Source organism: Moesziomyces antarcticus (genome assembly GCF_000747765.1).
Source record: "Moesziomyces antarcticus DNA, scaffold: scaffold_v10018, strain JCM 10317, whole genome shotgun sequence".
In the NCBI taxonomy this organism is placed as follows: domain Eukaryota; kingdom Fungi; phylum Basidiomycota; class Ustilaginomycetes; order Ustilaginales; family Ustilaginaceae; genus Moesziomyces; species Moesziomyces antarcticus.
The window spans coordinates 34,896-58,164 of NW_014638992.1; the positions used below are offsets into that span (position 1 = coordinate 34,896).

Sequence of the window (23,269 nt, forward strand, 5' to 3'; positions counted from 1 at the left end):
GCACGGAGCAAGGGCGACGGCTGCCTCGGCAGTAAAGTGACCGAGTCTCCTCGACTCGCTACATTTGATCGAGTCGGTCAAAGGGCCGACCCTCGACGGTCAAATGGCTGGCTGCTATGGTATTGGTGAACGTGATGAGGAACGCACCGAGGCTGGTGCCCGCGTCGGGACGACCGACGGCAAAGTCAACGCCTGCCATGGTGTCGTTGCGGCTCGCATTGAGGAAGCTCAAAGGCCCGACCTGCACAGGCGTCGCAAGTGTCGCCGAGGAATGGCACTCGCTCACGCCCGAACTGGCGTTTGGAGCTCCAAGTGCAGAAGAGCCACCGCGACGGGGCGAGGTCAGGTGGAGCGAGTCGGGCAGGAGACTACGATCCTGCCTTTGGCCGACCGATTGTAAGCGGATGAGCCGAGGCGGTCACCAGTGTCGTGTCGGTGGACGCCGTTGCTGGGCTTGCTCAGCCTGTGCAGCTTTCTGAATTCGCAGTATCCGACAGCCCGACTGTGAATCAAAGCTCGAGGAGCTCGCCCCACCTCTGCTGCAGGCGTGGCGGAACTGTAGCTCTGCAAGCTGGGCAAGCTGGGCACGCTGCAACGTCCGTCTGACTCCAGGCAGAGCCAAGTCAAGCCACGGACGAGGGCGTAAAGAGAGCCGGATCATCCGCTCCGATCTTTGCAGCACGCGGTATGCTTCAGCCTCGTTGCTGGAAGCTCTCGAACGCATACAACCTAGCTTGCGTATAGTCACTCAGCCGGAGCGAGGCTGGAGTGACTTGCGCCACTTCTCAGCATCGAGTAATCACACGTTCGGTGAATCACTGGCAACGGTGGCTCTCGGCGCAGCCGTGTACCAGCGTGACCGAAATGCAGCTCACACGGACCTCTGGCTTTTCCCGACGTGAATCATCGGTTGGCCCGAGGGGCTGTTGTCGTTGCCTCTTCCATCCTTTCTTCCCAAGACGTGAATTACGACCCCACGGGTCCCTGCGAAGCGTGGAGCAATCATGCCGCAGCCAGCTGCTCGTCGCGACCCTCACCATCCAGTCACGATGAGTCTGCCAGGCACACTTCGAAGCAAAGGTCAAGCCACCCGAAGAAGAGTGAGGTGGCATCGTCGATCCTCTCGCCTGCAGCGACACTGCTCGGCGACTCGGATCATCCGCCTTGCTCGTAACGGCAAGCGCCCACCGAAAGGGCCCATGGAGGGGCTGAATCACAAGCCTCGCCGATGCTCGGCGACATCTCACTTCCTGACTTGCTTCCGGCGTCGAGCTCGACTGCGGTGCTCTCTGAGAGAGAGAAGACAAACGCCACTCATCCCTGGCCTGGGAACATGGTCTTGTGACCTCCGGCACAGCCGCTCAACATCACCGCCCTGCTTCCGTCGGTCCTCGAGGCAAGCTACGACTGAGCGCGCGCTGTCGGTACGGCCCAAGGCTGCGAGCTCTCAGGAGCAACTCGAGCGCTCCTCAGGCGACACCAGCCTGCTCAGGGAGGGTCGCTGGGGCAGCCTGAAGGCATATATACGGACGACTCGTAGCGGGTAGCGCCGTCCCCCCTCATTCCACCAACCCGCCAAAGGCATCGCTCAGCTTAACGACAACAGCTTCGCACACACTTTGCTCTACAACACGCCAGACCCTGCAATCTTTTGATCAACATGTCTGCCCAGAACATCCCCGAAGGCACCTACCGCATCAGCTTCATGGACGGCGTCCTGGTCGGCTTGGAGCCCAACAGGCCTCTGCGCGTGCTGCCAGAGGAACACAGCGAGCGCTCGGAGTGGCAAGTCAAGAAGCATGGCTCTGACGCCTTCGTCATCGTTCTGAAGAAGAACGAGAAGCTGGGCATCACCTGGTCCGGAGATCTTCACTTTGGCACCCCGCTGCTGCTTGCCGAGAACCCGGCTCCCTTCAAGGTCCAGCAGCAGGAACGGGACCGTTTCGAGTAAGTGTCTCCCTACTCTTCGCATCTGCGCACGATGTGATGTCTTCGTTCGACGTTGGCTGGATGCTCACGCCTGGTTGAACCCTCGCCGTTCAATTTGACTGGACCGATCTCCCTCGACGTTCCCTGTGACACTCTGCAATGTGCCGCGTCGACAACAGCCTCGTCCCCGCCAAGGATGAACAGCTCGAGGTCGCTCTGTCGCCGGCTATGATCTTCCCGCCGATCGTAAGTGCTCTTTCTGTCGCCGGCACTCCGTCGCGCCGACCGTTGACCGAATGATGTGCTCACATCCCTGCCTACATGATGCTTCTCTTTCCCTCCGCCAACAGGTCGCTTTCATGCCTCGTCAGATCTCCTTCGCCTGGCACTTCCAGAAAGTCTAATGCTCCAGGCTTCGGGGCACGTCATGCAAGTCGCTCCGCGTGTAGCGACGACGTGCTCGGCCAGCAGCTCTTTGCCGCCGGCCTGTTCAGTCTCCCGTCATCGTCGTTTTCGTCTTCGCTCTCCAGCCGCTTGCATTCCGCCGATTCGATGGATCTTTTGCTGCTTCGCGACCGCACGAGGCACAGCATTGTCCTCCGACGCATTGGATCGGTCCCCAATGTATCCTCTTCGCCGACCGAATTGCAAGTTTTCTTCAACCTCCAACCACAAAATCTGAGCTCAAGCTTGTGCATCCACACGCGTCGACACGCTGATGCCATTGCATCTTGAAGTGATTGCGAGTTGCCAGGGACAGCGTACATGGAATGCTGCATCGGTGCGTAGATTCGGCGTGCCAAGAGTCGAGCGTCGCGTCTCTGCTTTAGAACTCGCCCTGAGCCCGCAAAAGGAACGACCAGAACACGTGATGAGAAGCGGGACACCCACGAGAAAAGAAAGAGGGAGTCTGGCAGTCAGCATCAAGTTCACCACGCCGTCTCGACGAGCAGCAGCAGCAAAGGATCCACTTACAAAGTACGACTGCTTCTTGACGCGGAACTGTTTTTGCAAAGGAGGGTACTGTTCGTCGTCAGAACAGATTGGATCTAGGTTTCAACGGTCGGCTGGGTAGCAGAGAGGGGAGAGTTGTGGGGATCAGCGGCACCACTTACCTTGTAGGGAGCGCCCTTGCGCATGCGGTCGCTGTCGTCCTTTGGCTGCGCGAAGCCCTTGTCGCCGTGGCCGTACGAAGGGCGTCGCGAGGCCTCGAGCTTGGCAGCTGCGAGGCGCTGCTTTCGGCCTTCCTCGGTCTCGCCGGGCAATCGATCGGCGACGCCGTGGGGCAGACGCTCTTGCCCCGCCGCTTCGGCGTTGGCGGCCTTGTTGCCCGTGCTGGGGGCGCCGGCATCGGCGGGCGGCAGGTGAGCAGGACGACCCTTGTTGTCGACCTCGACGTCCTGGAAGACCATCTGCTCCTCTTTGACGATGTGCTTGCCCGATGGCGTGCGGAAGGTGTGCTGCGACGCCTCGGCCTCGTGGACGGCGTGGCCGAGCTGGGCCTCGTCGTGCTGCTTCCGGGCCTCCTTCTGCTGTTCGGGCGAGAGCTGCTCGTCGTAGGGCGACTGGTACTTTTCGCCACGCGCGGCCGCCTCCTTCCTCAGGCGTGCATCTTCTTCGATGCTGGGCAGACCTTCGGCCTTGCGCTCGCGTCGCTCCTCCTCCTCCTCGATCTTGTCGTGCTTGGCAAAGTGCTCGAGGTCCTCCTTGTGGGTGTAGCTCTCGTCGGACTGCGTCTCGGGGGTGTTGTGGTAGAGCTCCTCGTGGTGGACAAAGAACTCGGACTCCTCGTCGTAGTGGTGCCCGAGGCTGCCGATGTTGTACTCTGGGAAGGTGGGCAGGCCGTTGGGGCCGGCGTCGATGAACTCCTTCTTGGTGATGAGGCCGTCGTTGTTGGTGTCCATGGCGCGCAGTACGGAGCCGACGATCTTGTCGGCCTTCTCGTCGTGCACCTCGTGGGTGGGCGAGTGCTTCTTGGACTCGGAGTGGTGGACGCCGTAGATGGCTTCGATCTCGGATCGGTCGAGCACGCCGTTGCGGTCGAGGTCATGCAGGGCGAAGGCGCTGCCGAGGTTGAAGGCGTTGATGTGGTGCTCGGTGCGCATGTGGCGCTGAATGTAGCTCTCGTGCTCAATGTCGGTTGGCTCGAAGCCGGCCACCTCGGCAGGCTCGTTGGAGATGGCGTCGTGGCTGTGCGCAGCTGCGCCGTGGATGGAGAGCGACGAGAAGAGCACGAGGCCGAGCAGGACCCAAGAGACGCTCATCTGCTTGGTGCCAGAGGAAGGCGGCGAAGTGCCGGCAGCGCCGGAAGGACCACCCTGTTTCCTCTTTTCGGCGATGCGCTTTGCCTCCTCGTGGACGTCGGTGACGTTCTTGGAGGTCTTTGTGTAAAAGTCGTGGATCTTGGGATGGTTTGCAAAGGCGTTGTAGTACTCGCTGAGCTTGGTCCAGACCAGGTCGGTCTTGGCCTTGACCTCGGGCTTGTCAAGCACGGCCTGAGCGCGCTGGTGGAGCTGACGAGTGAGTGAGGGATCCTGCTTGTCCAGAGCCGCAGCAGCACCTGCCTCGGTCGAAGCCGGGTCGGGAACGGTGGTGGTGGTCTTGGGACCGGACACGGAGGCGTCGTCGCCCGGAACCGGCATGGCAGCGGCCACCTTGTCGGTCGCCGAAGAGAGAGCCGCCGGACCGCTGGGGGTATGCTCGGTCCTTTCAGTTGTGACGGCGGCAGAAGGGGCAGCCTTCTCGAGCTTCTGGCCGAGGGAGCGGTCGAGATGGGAGAGGTAGCCCTTGAAGGTGGTGGACAGGCCGTGCTTGTTGTCGAGCTCGATGGCGCGCTTTGTGATCTCGTCCGAGATGGTGTAGCCGTGAGCGAGGTACTCGGCAACGATGGCGGTCTTGGGCTTGTCCTCCTGACCGACGGGCTGTGCATCGTCGTGAGCAGCGGCGGCGCCAGTGGTCGTAGCAGCGGCAGCTGTGGTGGTGGCAGCTGAGGCGGCGGAGGCGCCGAGCGTGACGGAGAGATGGGCGCCGTCGAGCGAGCTGCCGTGGAGCATCACGGCGGTGCTGGCAGCACTGGGCTTGACGAATTCGATGACGGCCTTCTGGGTGGAGGGGCCATCGTCGGTGAGGTCAAGCTTGGCGATGGAGCCGCAGAAGCTGAAGAAGTCATCGATCTGCTTCCTGGCAGTCGACTTGTTGATGCCGGTGACGACCACCGTAGATGCGGGGGCTTGCGAGCTCATGGTGAGGCTAGTACCGGAGAGCAAGTCAAGGCTCCGACGATGCAATGATGCTTATCGAAAGGCGAATGGCAGAAGGGTCACGCGTCAGAGCAAAGTAGGACAAGGCCAGCTTGCACCGATTCTTTGCCGCAGGTAAGTTGGTGGGTGATGGTGACTGGTCAATGCGGCTTGGTGAGTGCACGTCCCGAAATGAAAGGTGGGCGCGTGTGGGTGACGAAGGAGAGTGGAACCCAAACGTAAGTGGGGCTGTGATGGTGGGATCCAGCGACAAGGCCACGAGAAGGTGCGGTGCGTAGAGTTGGAAGTCGCCGGCGCTTTGAGACCGGCGCGCGCTGCCAGCGTGCTGCGCTTCCGGGCGGACTCGCACCCATGCACGAACCTCAAAAAAGTGTTGCTTTGCGGGGCTCAGGAGAGAGACATGCAGGCGATGCATCGCACGAGCACCATTGAGCCATGTCAGTGCCTGCTTCGCTCGTGCGAGACAAATACGAAAAAAAACGCGACGGAGATGTCAGTACATGTTAGGGCTAGAAAAACAACAAATACGGATCGCCGAAATCTGCCACGCGGAAAAACGGCGGCGGATAATCTGCATGCCTCGACGAGACAGTCGTCGGCCAAGTGTCGAGAGCATGCTCGCATTCCGAATACCAAGCATCGCACTGTACGTATATCCGTCTTCCGATGGACAACCTATCGATGAAGCGATTGAAGGATGTCCTGTACCTCGGGATAGCGCCAGCAGTGAAGTCTGCTTGGTCATCGCATGAACCGTCCCAAACACTTCGGATCCGCTGCTTGCTGTGCACTGAAAAAATAGCAAACGGCTTCGCCAACGTCCGATTCCACACGTACATCGTCGCAAGAATGCATGTGCTAGCCTACTTCGGGCTCGATCGCGACGAATTTGCACGCTGCCAGCCTGTGCCATCAGCATGAACCAAAAAGGCGGATCCGACGTTAAGGATCCATGCGCGCGCTTCCGGCGTCTGTTCCTGAGATTTGTATGCGCTTTGCATGAAGAGCTGGTGACGAAACTACGTCCGTAAGATTGGGCCGCATCCGCCTCGCTGTCGTACTGTACAGTACATGCCCGTCTCGGGCAGCGCCGGCGACGTTGCCGCAGACGCGGATTTTCGCCGTTGACTGCCTCCAACTCCGCCGATTAAACGCGCTCGCCAGCGGATGGCGCAAAAGTCTCGTCGGAGTTGTGCTCGAGGATAAACTCGGGGCATGAAATCCACTCTCGTTCGCCCTTGCACGCGCCAGTCCTTCGACCCCGGTTGCCTTCCGGAAGCGTCGACGATGACACCACTAGCTTCTCTCGATTCACAGGCGTTCGCTTGTAGCATCGTGAGCGCAAAGATAGGAGCTGGAGTAGGTGGTCGGCCTCACACGAATTCGACACGAGGGAGCAGGCAATACAGCGTCGTGTTTGATGTCATTCGGCACCGATGATCGGGTGAGGCCTGCCAGCTCGTGCGTCGAACGCGTGCTGCCGAAGCGAAGCTTCCATACATACCGGCAGCTTCCGTCATTGACAGCAAATGACGCCAGCCGCTCGTCCCGTCTCGCGCACCGTTATACTGTAATATTGCGGGCCACGGCATGTGCGGGGAGCTTTTTGGCCCGAGGTTTCATCGTGCAATATTTCCTTGATTTCCACATTCTTCCTCAATTAAGTCGGCCTTCTTTTTTTAGCTTGTATTGCAATGTTGCAGAGCACGATGAATCGAATACGAGAGAGGTGGACTTGAATGACCGACATACAGAGAGGAGGCCGCACACTTTTCCGACAGAGTCGACCCTCTAAATTTAGAGGACAGATCAGCCCGATATGTATATACTCGTGTCGGCTCCGAGCACGCACAAGTGATGCGTGTGCGTAGAACCGCTTACCAGCGTGTGGTCAGGCGACACCACGACGTCCATGCTGATCACTTGACGGATGCTCAAAGAGCCGGACAGAGGCGTCGAGATCGTCTGAGCGAAATCTTGGCTTCGCGGTCAAAAATAGCCCCTCGCCGGAGGATGTGGAACGTGGGTGAGGCGAGACAGGCGCGTCGACAGCACGCCCCGAACCGAGGCGATTCCCATGTGTCTTGCCGAACAAGATCCGCTGCCTAGCCGAGCTCGGACGCGGCCTGCTTCGGAGCCGACCGTAGATGTCTCCGAACTGATGCTATCCTCCCCGCTCAGGGCTTCCAGTCGAGGAGATGGGCCGTGGCAGACTATTGCGCCGATCGAGCATGCCTCGCAGCCCCAAACGCCGAATCCGCACTGATCCTAGCCTTAAAATACAGCCCATCGTGACCTGACGCTCTACAACAGCATCCAAAACGCGGAGTTGCCCCGCTGTCTCGGTGTCAAATCTGCAACAAAAGCATCATTATACCACAACCTTCGTTCTGAGCTGAGCGTGCTCCTGGGGAACCGAGACGAGTCTGGATTGCCGAGCTTGTCGCCTTACCACCAGACATCGTCAAGCTCCAACAGACCCTTGCAAACACAACCTGCGAAGCGAACGGTCGCAACGCCAACGCAGCAGCCTTACGCCCAGACGACACGACGAGACAAGGCCAGAACCGCCTGACTTTTCGATCACGTCTTGTGCCGGCCTCCTCTGTACAGAAGTGCCTCCTTGAACCCTGTCGCTCTACTCAACTGTGTTATGCCTGCTGTCACAGCAGGTATGCCAAGCCTAGAAGATTGGCGGGCGCCACTTGATGTTGCCGCGCCACTTGCCTTACGGACATCAGGACGCCTCGAGGCGAAAAACCACGCCCTCCAAGCCGTGCGCGACGCGTGCCCTACTTTGCATCCCAAGGGCCCACTGACCTCATCGTGCGCTTCTTTGCAGAAGGATGCAGAGGCCTCCGCTAGAACTGTGTTCGAGAAGCCAGCTGTATCCGACTCCCCGGATAAAAACTTGGCTGCGGGGGGCATGCCAGACCTACAAGAAACCTTACAGTCCTTAGCAGTCACCACCGTACGCCAAGTCATACTTACAGCGGAGTGGCTGTACGGAATGAAGCTCTACTAGGCTGGAATGCACGGTGGCGGAAAAAAGGCGCCTCTCACACTGTGCCACACACACCACCGTCTCGACCCTTGGCATTGTTGGCAAAATGGGGCACCAGAACCGAGACGTGTGAAATATGGCGGACTCTGAAATCAGTCTGTTAAGCGGATCGGAGATGGTTTGGGGCCCAGCAGCAGCAGCAGCAGCAGCAGCAGCAGCAGCAGCAGCAGCAGCAGCAGCAGCAGCAGCCGCATCCACCCAGTCTTGCCGAAGAGCGGCAATGCTGCTCGGCGTGCTCAGCGCTATTCACACAGACAATGCTGTGTCAGCCCTGTCGGCGAGGAGCAGCTGATCGACCCCTGTGCATCACCAATTCGCAATTCCGAGCTCTTCTATTTTCGGGCTTGGGCGATTGCGATGATGTTGTGACTTTTTTCCACTTCCGCCTGTCCGTTCCTGATCGGAAGCGCTTTAATTCGATCTCATCTGTAATGCGACGCGCTGATGCCTCGCCCACGCACAAGCATTGAGTGGCGTGCTGTCTCTGTCCGCCCAAGAACTCCGCAGAGCTGCGGTAGCCGAGGAGGAGGAATTGCGATTTCCTGGTTGTCGCAACATCAGATCAAGCGCGGCGATGCCGACAGCCAGCAGTGGCACAGAGAAGCACTGCAACACTCGTTCTGCAAATGTCACATTCGAGCTCATTCGGCATCGCTCAATATAGCATCAGAGAGCAACTCGCCTCACAACAAAAGTACAGTACACTGTGTGCCGTGGCCCTGCGGTCTCTGTTCGGGCAGCAGCCACTGTGGATTTTGACTTGTCAGTCGATTTTTTCCCTTTTTGTTTTTTGTTTATTTATTTTTGCTTTTTTTTATCCGCTGCCCGCTCACCGATCCGATCTAGGGCGTGAAGGCTGTTGGTGCCGGTGTGCCACGGGTTGGACTCTTTTCGTTGAGATGAGCCTTAGCCTGTTTCATGCGATCTCAAGCCTCGCATCGGAAGCATGGATCGCCTGGGCCTCCGCGAACTGTAGACGCTTGCATTCGATCCTCAGTTCCAACGGCAGCCTTCTCTAGGCACGAAAGCGTCTCCACGCCACTCGCTGGTGCGATACGAAAGGGATGCTTCGAGACTCCAAGGTTGGAATGGAAGCCCACCTTCTGCGCCGAACCGATGCGCTCGCGTGGCGCGTCGCCTTGGGTAGCGAGTGCCAAGAGCGGCGGCTCTGAAAAGGATGCAGTAGCAAGTTATTGAAAGCAGCACCAGGCGTCATTCCGCGACTCGACGTGGCGCCCGAGCAGTGGACCGGAATCCGCTGCCGAGACACGGCATCAGCCAACCACGCCGAGGATGAGTCCAGAGAAGCTGGCAAGAGTGCACTCCCGGTCGTGCAGCCCATTATCTCACGTCGCAGCAACCGGGCTAGCCGCCAGCTGACTCGTCATTCCTTGCTTGACGTGCTGCTTCCGGGTCGGACTGCCGCCTCCCCCCGTGCTTGCCATGCTCGTTTGCGCAGCGCGGACCTGGCCCGCCCTCCCTTCTCCGCTCCCCAGCAGCTCGCTTCGACACACCGCCAACATCCGGAATCCTCAGCTGAAACGGTTTCTTGGATTTCCGAATTTGGCCCCCACCGAGAATTCGGTTGAAGTGTGGCTTTGTTGAATTGCGCTCGACCCGCTTTGCTTGTCGATAAGCGTCTCAGGTAGACGAATGTTCAGAACAGCATCAGGCTGCTACCGTCAGGATCTCGTGGCTGGGCGGAGCGGGGCGAGGCGTGGTCTGCTCATCTCGGAATCGGCTCCCACTCAAGTGCACGACGAGGGCACATGGGGTTGAACGTGGTCTAAACTCGCTTCCACGCGCTCCTGCTTCCGTTCCAGCCGCGCCGGAAAATTGGAGGAGGCGTCCCTTCCCCTGCGTCCGACTTTATCCCTGGCCAACTGCGCTGCCACTCAGTTTCCCACTCCGCTGCCATCATGCTTGCGTATGTCTGCCTTGACGCTAGCCGATCGTCGGCGCAAGGCCCTCTCACTAGCCCCCTCGTAAACTGCTGGGCTGCACCCGTGACCGACCAGGACCGGATCAAGTAGCCATTGTGATCCCAAAACCTGCTGTACATACAGTGCTCCCTCCGAGCCCCGGATTTGTCGCTGCGTCTCCGCTCGCGCTCATGCGACGGTGCCGAAAGACGTCGTCGCAGCTAGGCACCTCATGCCCCCTCTGCTCCGCCCGCCTTGGCTGTCGTGCCTCTTTCAGCCGACCATGCGTGTTCCGTATGCCGTATGTTCTTATCCGTCACCTCTGCCATGTTCCCTGAGCAACTGGCCGCTCGTCGAGGCGCTCTGCTCGACATTCAACCTCCTCACCACCATTCCCCGCTCCGTCCTGCCCACCTGCATGTCTCCGTCTCAGCTGATTGGCATCCGTGTCCCGCCAAAGCTTTCCTTTGCAGTTTTATCCTGGCCGCACAGCCCTCGTGCGCGCTCGGCGACTTTTCCGGTCGGCCAGTTCCGTCATCGCAGCTCCCGTCCTGCCACTCTCCGCCGACAGCTCGTCCCCAGAGGCTTGTCAGCTGTTTGTTGAGCCCTGTTCCATCTCCTGTCGCTGCGCTCCAAGCAGCGCGATCCTTCCGTGGATGGCGGTATACTGCTTGCCACGCCCCGTACGTTTTTCCGCTGGCAGCTGCACCCTCCCCTTGGTGGCCAGAATCGCCCGACACGCAAATGCACGCTGGTGCTCGCATGTAACACACTTGCATATGGATCTCCTTACCATGGAACACCCTCCCCCCAGATCACTTGCGGTCATCCTTGATCTTCTTCGGCGATTCGCTGGATTCGCTTTACTCTCTTGCCTCCATCACCGTCAGCCCGTGTCGTCAAGGCTCGCACATTCCTCTTGTTTGTTGTGTAGCCCTTGCTTGCTCAATCCGCTGTCCCAACCACGCCGCGTTCCTCGCCTGTCTCCGCCGCCCCTCGCATCGACTGTTTGTTCGTCTCCCGTGCCTTGGTCCGCTTTGTATACAAGGCGCATCCCCTTCCACATATGTTCCTCCTTTTCTTCCCTTTCTCGAGTCCACATCCAAACGAGCTCTCAGGCTCCACAACCGTCCTCGCCCTCACACGTCTTTGGATCGTTCCAGCTTGCCGAACATATACACCCCTCTCGCCTCCAGCTTGACCCGCTTTTGGCTCCCACCGCCTTTGGAGCCACAGCGATCTCTCAGCTCGAGATCAGCTTCTCAGCCACACACAGTTGACCTGCTATCAAAGGCGTAATCACTTGCCTTGACGCCAGCGACCCGACGCTCTCCTTTGTCGACTCCCGTCAGAACCGTGTGCGCAGGCTCAGGCAACTGCGACTCTCGGTGGTCAGCACTCTAGCCTATTGGCGCCTTGTCTTCGATTGTCATCTGAATTGGCGCAGGGCTCGTCTCAGCTGTCTGCGACCTTCCACCGGCTTCCCGCCGTTTCAGATCGACGTCCCAGATCGTGGATGCAAACAAACCAGCACCGTCTCTTGCCTCGGCACCATCACGCGTAGGCGCTCCTATCCTTAGCCCATCATACCGCCATTCCAGGCTGAACCTGCGCAGGCTGCTCTTTGCTGGAAGCAAACCTGCCAAGCAACTCCGTTGTGCGAGGGGAGGAAGTGGCCGCTACGTGCTTCTTTCCCTGCCAGCACCAGACCAGCATATAACACCGTTCGTCATCGCCCATTCTTCAGCACCATGGCAGGCGATGACACGCAAAATTATCTCTTCTCGTCGGCCAGCTCGACAAGAAGAAGCTCCGAGAAGCGCTCCGCATCCAGCAAGCCCGACTCGAGATCCCGCACCAGTTCCGACACAGACATCAGCAGCATTGGCGGAGTGCACTATCCTTGCTTCGGCAAAGTTGACCTTGCGTCGTACATCGCCGCTCGCACCTATGGTTTGAACTTTCGGCGGCTACACGATGAATGGGTGGTGCTCGGGAGACCGGCGATCAACACCAGCCACTGGCCTGTGCTGGCCGGTCATCGTGGCCTACCCGCCTCGCCCAACGACTTTGTCGCTGTGGCCGAGCACTACGAGGGGAAGATCTTCTCGCAGGTTGCGCTCGACATGGCGGGTAAGCCTGCGGACCGAAATCGACCTCTGGACGACTTCATCATCTCTATGGTGGTGACTGCGGCGATCGTGAACGCCGACTTTCTCATACACCGCATGGTGTGCGACGAGATCCTGCGCGAAGAAGCCATGGTGCAGCACGTCTGGCATCGATACTTCACCACATTCCTACACGACGCCATCCGACACTTTGCCCACGAGAGGACGGTATGTGATCGGCTGGGCACGCACAACTGCGTGGTGCCGCTCCTGTACGGACAGGCGTGTGCCATGACATTGCCCACGCTGATTCAGACATTCGACTATCAGGTGCAGATCTTTCAGAATCTCTTTCCCAACTTCGGAGATCACGTCAGCCGGTGTGCATCTGCACAGCCTTCCCAGCGGCTCGATGTCGATGCCATCATCAAAGAGTACATCACAAAGATCGAGGGAAGCACACGCCAGGCAATTGCGGCAGGGATGGGCGCATCCACATCTGGACAGGCCGGGTCTTCTGGAAACACACAAAGTCCATACGCAGGCATGATACACCCGGAGGAGGATTCGCAAGCAGAGGTAGGCCCAAGTCGTCCGCGGCTGGCTGTCACCGTAGTTCCCGAAGAAGTCAAGGGACGCCCTGACCTGTTCGTATCCGACATCGACTCGGCCATTCGCTGCGATGTACCGCTCGAACAGGTGCTCAAGGTCATCGACTCAAACATGACGGTGTCGGCACCGTCTTCCACAGCTTCGACGCCCCCACCGATCGCAGCGATGACCTCCATAAGAGCACCGTATCACAGCAGCAGCGTCTCGTCAAGAGCTTCGTTCCCATCCTCGGATGCAGATTGGCCGCTGCGCCGGAACGCCGATCTGAGCGACTCGGCAGTGGAAGAGGGCGACGCAGACATCGACTCGGCCAATCTGATGCTCCGACCACCTCTGCAAGGCCAAGCTCAGTGGCCGGTGGGCATTTCGCGCCGATCAACGTCGGAGGAGCACAACTCAATCACGCCCGACGAGGCGATGGCAGCGACGCAAACGCGCACGCATAGCAACTCGGTGTACTCGTACTTTAGCTCGCTTCCTGCCACGCCAACCGAGCTGCTATCGCCAGATGGAGTGGTGTCGAACCAGGAGGGAGCGCAGTCGTACATGGATCGACGGCCTTACCGTTCCAATTCGGGGCTGCTCGCGTCTACGTCAGCGGCACTCGAGTCGGACACACGCAAGAGGACGCGCGCGGAGCAGAACCGCGAAAAGATGAAGGCTTACCACCGGCGAGTGATGCAGCAGCGCGAAGCACTGACGACGGTGCTCGCGGAGATGTCGGCACACGTCGGCACGATACCCATGCTGTCCACCCGCACCAATGCTGCCGGGCTTCTGGGACTCTTTTCGGGCGAGGCGAGCGGCTCGGTAGGCGGGGATGGAGCATCCGGATCTGGCAGTGCGAGCTCTGTGGGACGGAGTGCGCCGGAGTCGAGCTGGTCGGTGTCGCTTCGCAACAAGCAGAAGCAAGAATCGAAAGCGCGGCTGCGCAAGCGCGAGATCGACCAGGTGCACGAGCTGGGCCTGTACGCTAACTACGCCAACGCCACGCTCTCGCGCCCGGGAGCAGCAGGCACTTCAACAAGCCCAGGGTCACGAGGAGGGAGCGGAGCGCCAGGGATGGGGGATGTTCAAGGAGGCATGTCGACGGCGTGGCGTCAGCTGGAGACGGCGCAGATGGCCGAGGCGGACGCGCAGATGTCTCATGCAATCCTGCGGGTGTTTTTGCGGCATCGTCCGAGCTGGATCGCGCTGATTTCGGCGGAGCAAAGGCTAGCCAGCGAGGTGGCCAAATTGTCGCCGCGGACCGAGGATGGTGCGAGCGCGGTGGATGACGGTTCGGCAGGCGACGGCAGCCCAGGCTCAGGTGCAGGCAAGGGGATCAAGGCGCTCATTGATCGGGTCCAAATGGAAGAGAGGGCAGGGACGATGTCGATGCTGTCGCCAGATTCTGCGCACATGCTCTCACGAGGGATGATGTCGGGCGCAGGCGTGAATCAACCAGGACCGCTGCTTGACGCGAGCGGAACACCGCGATATGCAAGTCAAGGGTCGTACGGTGCTTCGGTGCTGCTGGACGCTGGAGCAGTGGTTCTGTCGCCTGGCAGGGAGTACGGAGCGACAGCGTCGCCGTCCGGAGTGACGCGGCCGATGGGTGGAGAGGAGAGCGCGGACTACTTCAGCCAAGAGCGTCGAGCATTGGGCGGACGGCAAGGCGATTCGGCGGCTGGAACGCAGCGTGGGTCGGGCCCTGGCCACGGAGCGATGTCGAGCATGCTTCCTGCGCAGAGTGGATTCAGCTATGGCTTCTACGGGGCAGAGGCACAGGCGCGAGCGAATGCACAAAGCTCGATGGGCGGGATGGCTGCCATGTCGCCGCCTCCGCTGCCGATGCAGTCGCGCATGTCAATGTCGTATGATGGGCGTGGTGGATATGGGGCGGCGACGACGACGTCGCGAATGGAGCAATCGCCCGGACTGTACCACGCGCAGCCGATGCCGATGCAACCGTACGCCTATGGCCAAGCACCCTCGCAGCCAACGCAGATGCCCGGCGGCGCGCACGGTCTCGCACAGCCAGGACCACAGCCCATGGCGGACTCGATGATGGCGTATCGCTCGAACGAGTCGACGGCATCATCGTACGCGACGAGTCATCATCATCATCATCAGCAGCAGCAGCAGCAGCAGCAGCAGCATCAAGCCCAGCAGCAGCATCAATCACACACACAGCCACAGCAGCCGCCCTCGTACGGTCAGCAAGGAGGCTACCACGCGCAATAGCAAAAGCTAATTGTGGGCTACGGCCCCAACATGTGACTCTGATTCGTGATGCGTACTTCCGCGCTGTTTGTATATGACTCAACGGCGAGATTGTTGATTTGAATGGAGAGGGGACACGACGGTGAAGGGGGCCCTTGCAATTGAAGAGCGACGTGTGGGGATGTGGATCGCGCCCCTACGACCGAAGAGATCCGAGGTGGTCCAGTCAGTGGGTGCTGTGGAGACCTTGACAGTTGCGAGGTCTGTGATTGGCCAGCTGCACGCGCCTCGCTGGATGGCGCCGGCGGTGGGGCCGATCAATTCACGCTGCATCATTGGGCAGCAGTGTGCTGCTGTGCTCGGCTGTGACTCGAAATCACAGGCTCTAAACGCCGCTGCGAAATTGAAACGTGTTAGATTGCTTAAAGTGTTGCTGTCTGATCAGAGCTTGCCATCGCCATTGAGGTCTGCTGATGACAGCGAGCCTCCCAAGCATAAACCTCAAGATTAGTACTAGCAAGCTGTCGGCTGTAACGAGCACCGCCCCTGTGATTGATTGATATGCAGAGAGCGAGTGGCGTGAGACGGTGGTGGGCTCCGTGGGTGGGGTGAGTGGGCTGCGTATTTTCGGCGACGCTGCAATCGCACATTTCCGCTGAGGGCCTAAGCGCGAGGCAGAGTCACTCGATCCTGCGCCGCCTTCTCAGCTGCTGCACTGCGCGCCTCTTCCCCCACCCAATTCCAATTGCAGCCTTGCTGGTGTCTTCGCAGCGCCGCCACCGAGCACCGCTCACAGCATTATTCAAAAAGGCCTCGGCGCATCCTTCCATCTTCCCGTCTTCCTCAACCCCCATACCCTTTCCAAAAGATGGCGCCCAAAACGCTCTACGAGAAAATCTTCGACTCGCACCTCGTCCACGAGGAGGCCGATGGCACCTGCCTCCTCTACATCGACCGCCACCTCGTCCACGAGGTCACCTCCCCACAGGCCTTCGAGGGCCTCCGCAACGCCGGTCGCAAGGTGCGCAGGACCGACTGCACCCTCGCCACCGTAGACCACAACATCCCCACCGCCTCCCGCAAGGCCTACAAGGACACCAAGTCCTTCGTCGAGCAGGCCGACTCCAGAACCCAGTGTCTCACCCTCGAGGACAATGTCAAGGCGTTCGGTCTCACCTTCTTCGGCCTTTCGGACAACCGCCAGGGCATCGTCCACATCATCGGCCCCGAGCAGGGCTTCACGCTTCCCGGCGCCACCATCGTGTGCGGTGACTCGCACACCTCCACCCACGGTGCCTTTGGCGCGCTCGCCTTTGGTATCGGCACCTCCGAGGTAGAGCACGTGCTCGCCACCCAGACCATCCTCCAGAAGCGCGCCAAGAACATGCTCATCCAGGTCGACGGCGAGCTCTCCGAAGGCGTCACCTCCAAAGACATCATCCTCCACATCATCGGCATCATCGGCACCGCCGGCGGCACTGGCCATGTCATCGAGTACGCCGGCTCCACCATCCGCGCCCTCTCCATGGAGGCGCGCATGTCCATCTGCAACATGTCCATCGAGGCCGGTGCCCGTGCCGGTCTGATCGCCCCGGATGAGATCACCTACGAGTACATCAACGGCCGCCCGCTCGCTCCCAAGCAGGGCGCCGCCTGGGACCAGGCGCTCGCCTACTGGAAGTCGCTTCCCAGCGACGAGGGCGCCAACTACGACACGGTCATCAAGATCGACGCCAAGGACATCCCGCCCACCGTCACCTGGGGCACCTCGCCCCAGGACGTCGTCGCCATCACCGGCACCGTCCCCGACCCCAAGGACGCCAAGTCGGAGGGTGAGGCCAAGGCCATGGAGCGCGCCCTCGAGTACATGGGCCTCCAGGCCGGCACGCCCATGGAGAAGATCAAGATCGACAAGGTCTTTATCGGTTCGTGCACCAACGCGCGTATCGAGGATCTGCGCGCCGCCGCGCGCGTGCTCCACGGTCGCAAGGTCGCCGAGGGCCTGTACTGCATGCTCGTGCCCGGCTCGGGTCTGGTCAAGAAGCAGGCCGAGGCCGAGGGCCTCGACAAGATCTTCCAGGCCGCGGGCTTCGACTGGCGCGAGGCGGGCTGCTCCATGTGCCTGGGCATGAACCCGGACCAGCTGGCGCCCGGCGAGCGCTGCGCCTCCACCTCGAACCGCAACTTTGAGGGTCGCCAGGGCGCCGGCGGACGCACGCACCTCATGTCGCCCGCCATGGCCGCCGCTTGCGCCGTGACGGGCTACCTGACCGACGTGCGCAAGGTCGTCGGCTCCTCCACCGCCAAGGTGGGCTCGGACGCCGCCAAGCCCGCGTTTGAGATCCAGGTGTCGGACGGCAAGTCGTACCTCGTGGACGCCACGCCGGCACCCGCGCCCACCGGTGCGGCCGAGACCGACGAGGACGCGATTCGCGACGTGCCTGCATCCAAGATCTCTACCGCCGGCGCGGGCATGGACAAGTTCACGGTGCTCACGGGCATTGCTGCGCCGCTCGAGCGCGCCAACGTGGACACGGACCTGATCATCCCCAAGCAGTTCCTCAAGACGATCAAGCGCACGGGCCTGGGATCGGCGCTGTTCTGGCCCATCCGCTACGACGCCAAGACGGGCGAGCCGGACGCGTCGTTTGTGCTCAACCAGTCGCCGTACGATGCGGCCAAGATCCTGGTGGTGACGGGGCCCAACTTTGGCTGCGGCTCGTCGCGCGAGCACGCCGCGTGGTCGCTGCTCGACTTTGGCATCCGCGCGGTGATTGCCGAGTCGTTTGGCGACATTTTCCGCAACAACCTCACCAAGAACGGCCAGCTGCCCGTCATGCTGCCCAAGGAGCAGATCGTGCGTCTTACCCAGGACGCCAAGGCGGGCAAGCCGATCACCGTGGATCTCGAGAACCAGGTGGTGGTCACCGCCGATGGCAGCGAAAAGTTTGCGTTCGAAACGCCCGAGTTCACGCGCCACTGCCTGCTCAACGGCCTCGACGACATTGCGCTCACCCTGCAGAAGGACGCCAAGATCGCCGAGTTTGAGCACAAGAGGAGTGTCAACACCCCCTGGCTCGACGGATTCGGATACTCGGCCAAGATCGAGACTAGCCCCGCCAAGCAGGCGCGCACGGATTGGTAGGCGCCCTCGATCACGCTTTGATCCTCTCGCACCCTGTCAAAATTTCATGTTTTCGTTTTGCACACAGTCTGAGAGTCGAGGTCGAGGCCGCGCATGCGAAGTGAAAGCAATTCGCTCTGGAGAAACGATGACCATTCCGTGAAAACCTGAGACCGAGCAGATGATGTTCGAGGGAAAGAGCCTGGTTTTGAGTGAGGGTCTTCACTCCTCGCGCTGGAGCTGTTGCATGTGTACGAGATCGGCGTAGATGCCGTTGAGGGCTAGCAGCTGGGCGTGTGTGCCGCTCTCGGCCACACGGCCATCCTTGAGGCAGTAGATCATATCGGCCCTAGAAATCGTACTGAGCCTATGAGCGATGGCGATGGTGGTCCTGCCCGCTGCGGCCTTATCGAGCGCCTCTTGGACGATCTTTTCCGAGTCCGAGTCGAGCGCCGAGGTTGCTTCGTCGAGCAGCAAGATCTTGGGGTTTCGGATGAGCGCACGCGCGATGGCAATGCGCTGCTTCTGTCCACCCGACAGCTGCGTGCCCTTACCACCGACCTCGGTATCCCACTTGTCGGGGAGAGACTCGATGAACGCCAGGATGTTGGCTGAGGCCGCAGCCGCACGTAGGTCGTCCATACTAACCGTGTCGGCGTCTTCAAACGCGCCCAGGCGGATGTTGAATTCGATCGTCCCGTCGTACAGCGTGGGTTCCTGGCTGACGAGTGACATGTGTTTGCGGATCTCGCGCAGGTTCAGATCGCTGATGTCCTTGCCGTCAATCGTAACGCTGCCCGAGAGTGTGTCGTAGAACCGCTGGATGAGTTGGATCGTCGTCGACTTGCCACAGCCCGATGCACCCACCAGCGCAACGTATGTGCCGGGCTTGACTTCAATGTCCAGCCCGCGCAGCACGCGCACCGTCGGCCGCGTCGGATACCTAAAGTGCACATTGGTGAGCTTGATGTGGCCCTGCACATCGGCCAGCACCTCGCCCTCGTCGCTCGTCACATCGATCTCGGGCACCATATCCAACAGCTTGATGCTATCCCACGCCGCCGTCTTGGCGTTGGAAATGTCGGGCACAAACGAAAAGGCGTTGGACGCCTGGATGGATCCAAACACCACCGCCGTAAGGATGGTGAAATACTGGCCCGAAGTATACTCGCCGCGGATAAGCAGCTGGGAGCCGTACCAGAATCCGAGGCCGATGATCCAGAACTGGAGCGCCTGCGAGACGGCATAAAGGAAATTGCCGTAGAAGGCCGTGTTGCGCGAGATGCGCGAGGGCTCGTCGAGCTCCTTGCGGTAGATGTCGAGGCAGTCTTCCTCGCGCGTGAGCGATGCCACGATGCGCATGGCACCCGCTGCCTCGCACGCCTTTGCCGCACTTCCCTCGTACGCCTTTTTGATGCGTGCGTCCTTGAGCACCACGAGCTGCAACCTCACGAAACCCGCCGAGAGCGTAAGTGGGATGCAGGCAATCACCACCAGCGAGAGCTTCCATCCGTTGGCAAGTGCAATGATCGCGCCCGTGACGAGCGTCGAGATGCTCTGGATGATGGTGCCGAGCGTGACGCCGACGAGGCCGTTGATCTTTTGCGAGTTGTCGGCGAGCGAGTTGCTGAGGCTGCCGGACGAGTGTGCGTCCTCGTCGTGGTACGCCACATCAGCACGCAGGTAGGCAAACAGGCTCATGCGACGGATGCGCTCCATGAGCACCGAGCTCGCCTTCATGAGCGTGTACGTCTGGATCGAGATGGCCAGCGTGCACAGGATGGCAATCACAAAGAAGAACAGCGCCCACTTGTTGGCGTCGTGCAGCATGATGCTGCGCGCCGGCTCCGGACAAGCGCCGCCGCCAATGGGACTGCACAGCGAAAAGTTCTGCAGCGCATGGCCGAACAAAATCGAAAAGCACGGATACGCAGCACCGGAGCAGATCGACGCAATCACACCAGGCACGTACAGCGTCATGATGTGGTCGCGGTTGATCTTGGCCAGGCGGTAGAGCAAGTAAAAGATCGAGGGGATCTTTTCGCTTTCTTTGTCGGCCTCGGCCTGGCGCTGGCGCTGCTGCAGGATGGCGCTGGCGACGCTGCCGCGCGTGACGCTCTTGTCGAGGCCCGCCGGCATCTCGGCCTTGGCCTCGTCGCGCAGCCTTGCCTTTTCGGTGTCGGTGGTGGCGAGGTGTGCGGGCGCTGCGTTGGCCTCGGCCGTGAGGGGCGCGTCGTTGTCGTCCGAATCGCTGTCTTCGCCATCGAGCTTCTCGGTGGCGACCTTTGCGCGGATCTTTTGCGCATCGACGAGCTGGGCGTAGGCGCCGTTGAGGGCGAGCAGCTCGTCGTGGGTGCCGGTCTCGAGGATGATGCCCTTGCCCATGACGACGATCTTGTCGGCGTTCTTGATGGTGGAGAGGCGGTGGGCGATGGTGATGGTGGTGCGGTTCTGACTCGCCTGCTCGAGAGCATCCTGGACGACCGCCTCGGACTGCGTGTCCAACGCCGAAGTGGCCTCGTCGAGCAGCAGGATGGTGGGGTTCTTGACGACGGCGCGCGCGATGGCGATGCGCTGCTTCTGGCCGCCGGAGAGCAAGAAGCCGCGCTCGCCGACCATGGTGCGGTATCCGTCGGGGAGCTGGGAGATGAATCCGTGCGCGTTGGCCATCTTGGCGGCGTCGATGATGAGCTTTTCCTTCTCGTCGTCGGGCAGATGCTGCTGGGGCGTGTTGATGAGGCCGTGTGCGATGTTGGAGAAGATGTCGGTGGAGAAGAGCGTGGGCTCCTGCGAGACGAGACCGATCTGGGTGCGGAGCCACTTGAGATTGAGGTCGCGCAGGTCGATGTCGTCGAGGTAGGCTGCGCCTGCATCGGGGTCGTAGAAGCGCTCGACGAGCGAGACGATGGTGGACTTGCCGGAGCCCGAGGCGCCGACGAGGGCGGTGACCTTGCCGGCGGGTACTTCGAGGTTGAAGCCGTCGAGGACGGGCACGTCCGGACGCGCGGGGTAGGCAAAGTCGACGTCGCGGAAGGAGATGTGTCCGGCGCAATTTTCGGGACGCAGGCCGCTGGGGTCGGACGAGTCGATGGGCGGGACGCGGTCGATGGTCTCGAACACCTTGGCGCCGGCGGCAAAGGCGTAGGAGAGCGCCTGCATGTTGGGCGCCATCATTGCCATACTGAAGGCCCCGATCAGGATTGACAGTATGACGTTCATGACGGTGCCGGACTTGATGTGGCCCGAAGCGAGGAGCTTTGCGCCGAAGTAAAACGCTAAGCTGTAGCCAGAATAGATTACGAAGAAGAAGACACCCATGCCGATACCTTGATAGAGCGAGCGTTTGATGCCGAAGCGGGTTGCCTGACGGTTGGACTCGTCGTAGAGATCGACGAGATTGTGCTCGATGCCGAAGGCCTTTGCGGTGCGGAGGGTGGCGAGCGACTCTTCTGCGATGGAGGCGGCCTTGGAGACGCGGTCGAGCTCGGCCTGCTGTAGCTTTGCGGTGACGGCGTTCATGAGTGCGCCAGCGATGATGATGCAGGGGATCATGGAGCTGAGGGCGAGAGCGAGCTGCCAGGATTTAACATAGGCGACGATGAAGCCGGTGACAAAGGCGCTGATGAACATGACGGACATGGGAATCTTGTCGCTGATGCCTTCTTGGATGAGCTGGATGTCGGACTGGATGCGAGTGGTGATCTCACCTGCGCCGACGACGTCAAAGTAGGCGATGTCCTGACGGAGGATGGCCTGGAGGTAGTGTTCGCGGATGCGGCGGGTGACGACCTGGCCGGTGTAGATCCAGGCGGCCATGTAGATGTAGGTTGCGACGAGCATGGCGACGCCGATGTACACGAGGAAGAGGACGCCGTGTACGATCTCGGAGTTGAGGTGGTCGCGTGCAGCGGGGATGTCGCCGCCAAAGAGGAGCGCGTTGGAGTACTCGAGGAAGGCGGTGGTGAGGCTGCCAAAGACGATGGTCATGAGAGGCTGAACGGCACCTGCGGCTGCGGCAGCGATGAGGCCGATAAAGTTGAAGAGGTGGTCCCATACGGTGGCGTAGCGGTAGAGCTGCTTGAAGCCGACACGATCCACGGCTTCGTCGTCGCCTTTCTTGTTTTTGGTGCGCTTTTTGTTGGTCGAGCCGGACTGCTTTTCGTCGCTGTCGCGAGCTGGGCTGCTGGATCGGGACGAATCGTCGGACGCAACGCGCTCCTTGTCCGAGTCAGGGCTGGAGGAGGCGCTCGTAGGTCTACGAGAGGGTGCATTGATGGGGACGTTGACATGGTCGGCTCGGGATGAGGAGGCGGCCGCAGGTTGGTGGTCGTCGTGGCGCTCTGCATGGCCGTGGTCGATCTCGCCGTCGTCAGAGTGGTCAGCGTCGATGGCGTGGATGGGCTGCGGGTCGCTGAGGATAGCATTCTGAGCATCCTTTGCGCCCGAGTCGAGGTGAGGCTCTAGGGTGGCGCCCGCCTCGCCTGGTTGAATCGCTTCGAACTGTGCCTGGTTCGGCATGGCGGCTGCTCCTGACTGTGCCGAGGCCATTGTGAAGACAGGCCGGCGGCGTGTGAGTAGAAGGAACGGATGGCGACGATGGACGTCGTAGGAAGAGAAGGTCGGGCCGATGCGACCGAGTGGCTGGCGTTGCAACAGGCCGTGTTGGGCAGGTGGGCAGGTGGGCAGGTGGGCAGGTGGGCTGCTCTTCGGGTGCAGTCATTACTCCGAGCAGCTTCATTGATTTGACCTGCGTGGAGACCCTTGTTTGGGCCATCCCAACCTTGGCTGCCGGTCTGACTGTGCATCCGACTGTCGTTTCGCCTGTCTGCTGGTCTTGGCACCGGCCCGACCGCGCCAAAATCGCGGTTCAAAATAGGCAGGTTTGGGGATTTTTTAATAGCATTTGCCGCACGCGCGCAGCTTTTCCCCCTCAACCCGCGCTGCACCTGCTTTGCTCACTCAATTCCGCGGAGCTGCCACACATCTCCCCCCCATCTCCCCCCCACATCCATCTTCATCAGCCACGCACGGCAGACATATGA

At 60.6% G+C, this 23,269-nt stretch overlaps 6 protein-coding genes across 6 annotated transcripts; 4 read left to right on the top strand and 2 right to left on the bottom strand.

The window, feature by feature from the left end:
* Positions 1-197: 197 nt before the first annotated feature.
* Positions 198-2,664, top strand: PAN0_018c5589 (uncharacterized protein; the record flags this gene model as incomplete). The annotated part of the gene is made up of 7 exons (XM_014798818.1): positions 198-341; positions 613-738; positions 1,063-1,100; positions 1,358-1,543; positions 1,639-1,947; positions 2,109-2,175; positions 2,329-2,664. 7 exons carry the CDS (start codon positions 198-200, stop codon positions 2,662-2,664), a joined length of 1,206 nt encoding a protein of 401 aa, XP_014654304.1.
* Positions 2,665-2,755: 91 nt separating this feature from the next.
* On the bottom strand, positions 2,756-5,171 carry PAN0_018d5590 (uncharacterized protein; the record flags this gene model as incomplete). The annotated part of the gene is made up of 3 exons (XM_014798819.1): positions 2,756-2,767; positions 2,905-2,952; positions 3,045-5,171. 3 exons carry the CDS (start codon positions 5,169-5,171, stop codon positions 2,756-2,758), a joined length of 2,187 nt encoding a protein of 728 aa, XP_014654305.1.
* Positions 5,172-10,478: 5,307 nt separating this feature from the next.
* On the top strand, positions 10,479-10,943 carry PAN0_018c5591 (uncharacterized protein; the record flags this gene model as incomplete). Its single annotated transcript, XM_014798820.1, has 1 exon — positions 10,479-10,943. The coding sequence occupies one exon, from the start codon at positions 10,479-10,481 to the stop codon at positions 10,941-10,943; it is 465 nt and encodes a 154-aa protein (XP_014654306.1).
* A 983-nt stretch (positions 10,944-11,926) lies between these two features.
* PAN0_018c5592 (uncharacterized protein) lies at positions 11,927-15,124 on the top strand (the record flags this gene model as incomplete). Its single annotated transcript, XM_014798821.1, has 1 exon — positions 11,927-15,124. One exon carries the CDS (start codon positions 11,927-11,929, stop codon positions 15,122-15,124), a length of 3,198 nt encoding a protein of 1,065 aa, XP_014654307.1.
* Positions 15,125-15,971: 847 nt separating this feature from the next.
* Positions 15,972-18,248, top strand: PAN0_018c5593 (3-isopropylmalate dehydratase; the record flags this gene model as incomplete). Its single annotated transcript, XM_014798822.1, has 1 exon — positions 15,972-18,248. The coding sequence occupies one exon, from the start codon at positions 15,972-15,974 to the stop codon at positions 18,246-18,248; it is 2,277 nt and encodes a 758-aa protein (XP_014654308.1).
* Positions 18,249-18,449: 201 nt separating this feature from the next.
* On the bottom strand, positions 18,450-22,775 carry PAN0_018d5594 (p-loop containing nucleoside triphosphate hydrolase protein; the record flags this gene model as incomplete). The annotated part of the gene is made up of 1 exon (XM_014798823.1): positions 18,450-22,775. The coding sequence occupies one exon, from the start codon at positions 22,773-22,775 to the stop codon at positions 18,450-18,452; it is 4,326 nt and encodes a 1,441-aa protein (XP_014654309.1).
* Between the last annotated feature and the right edge of the window lie 494 nt (positions 22,776-23,269).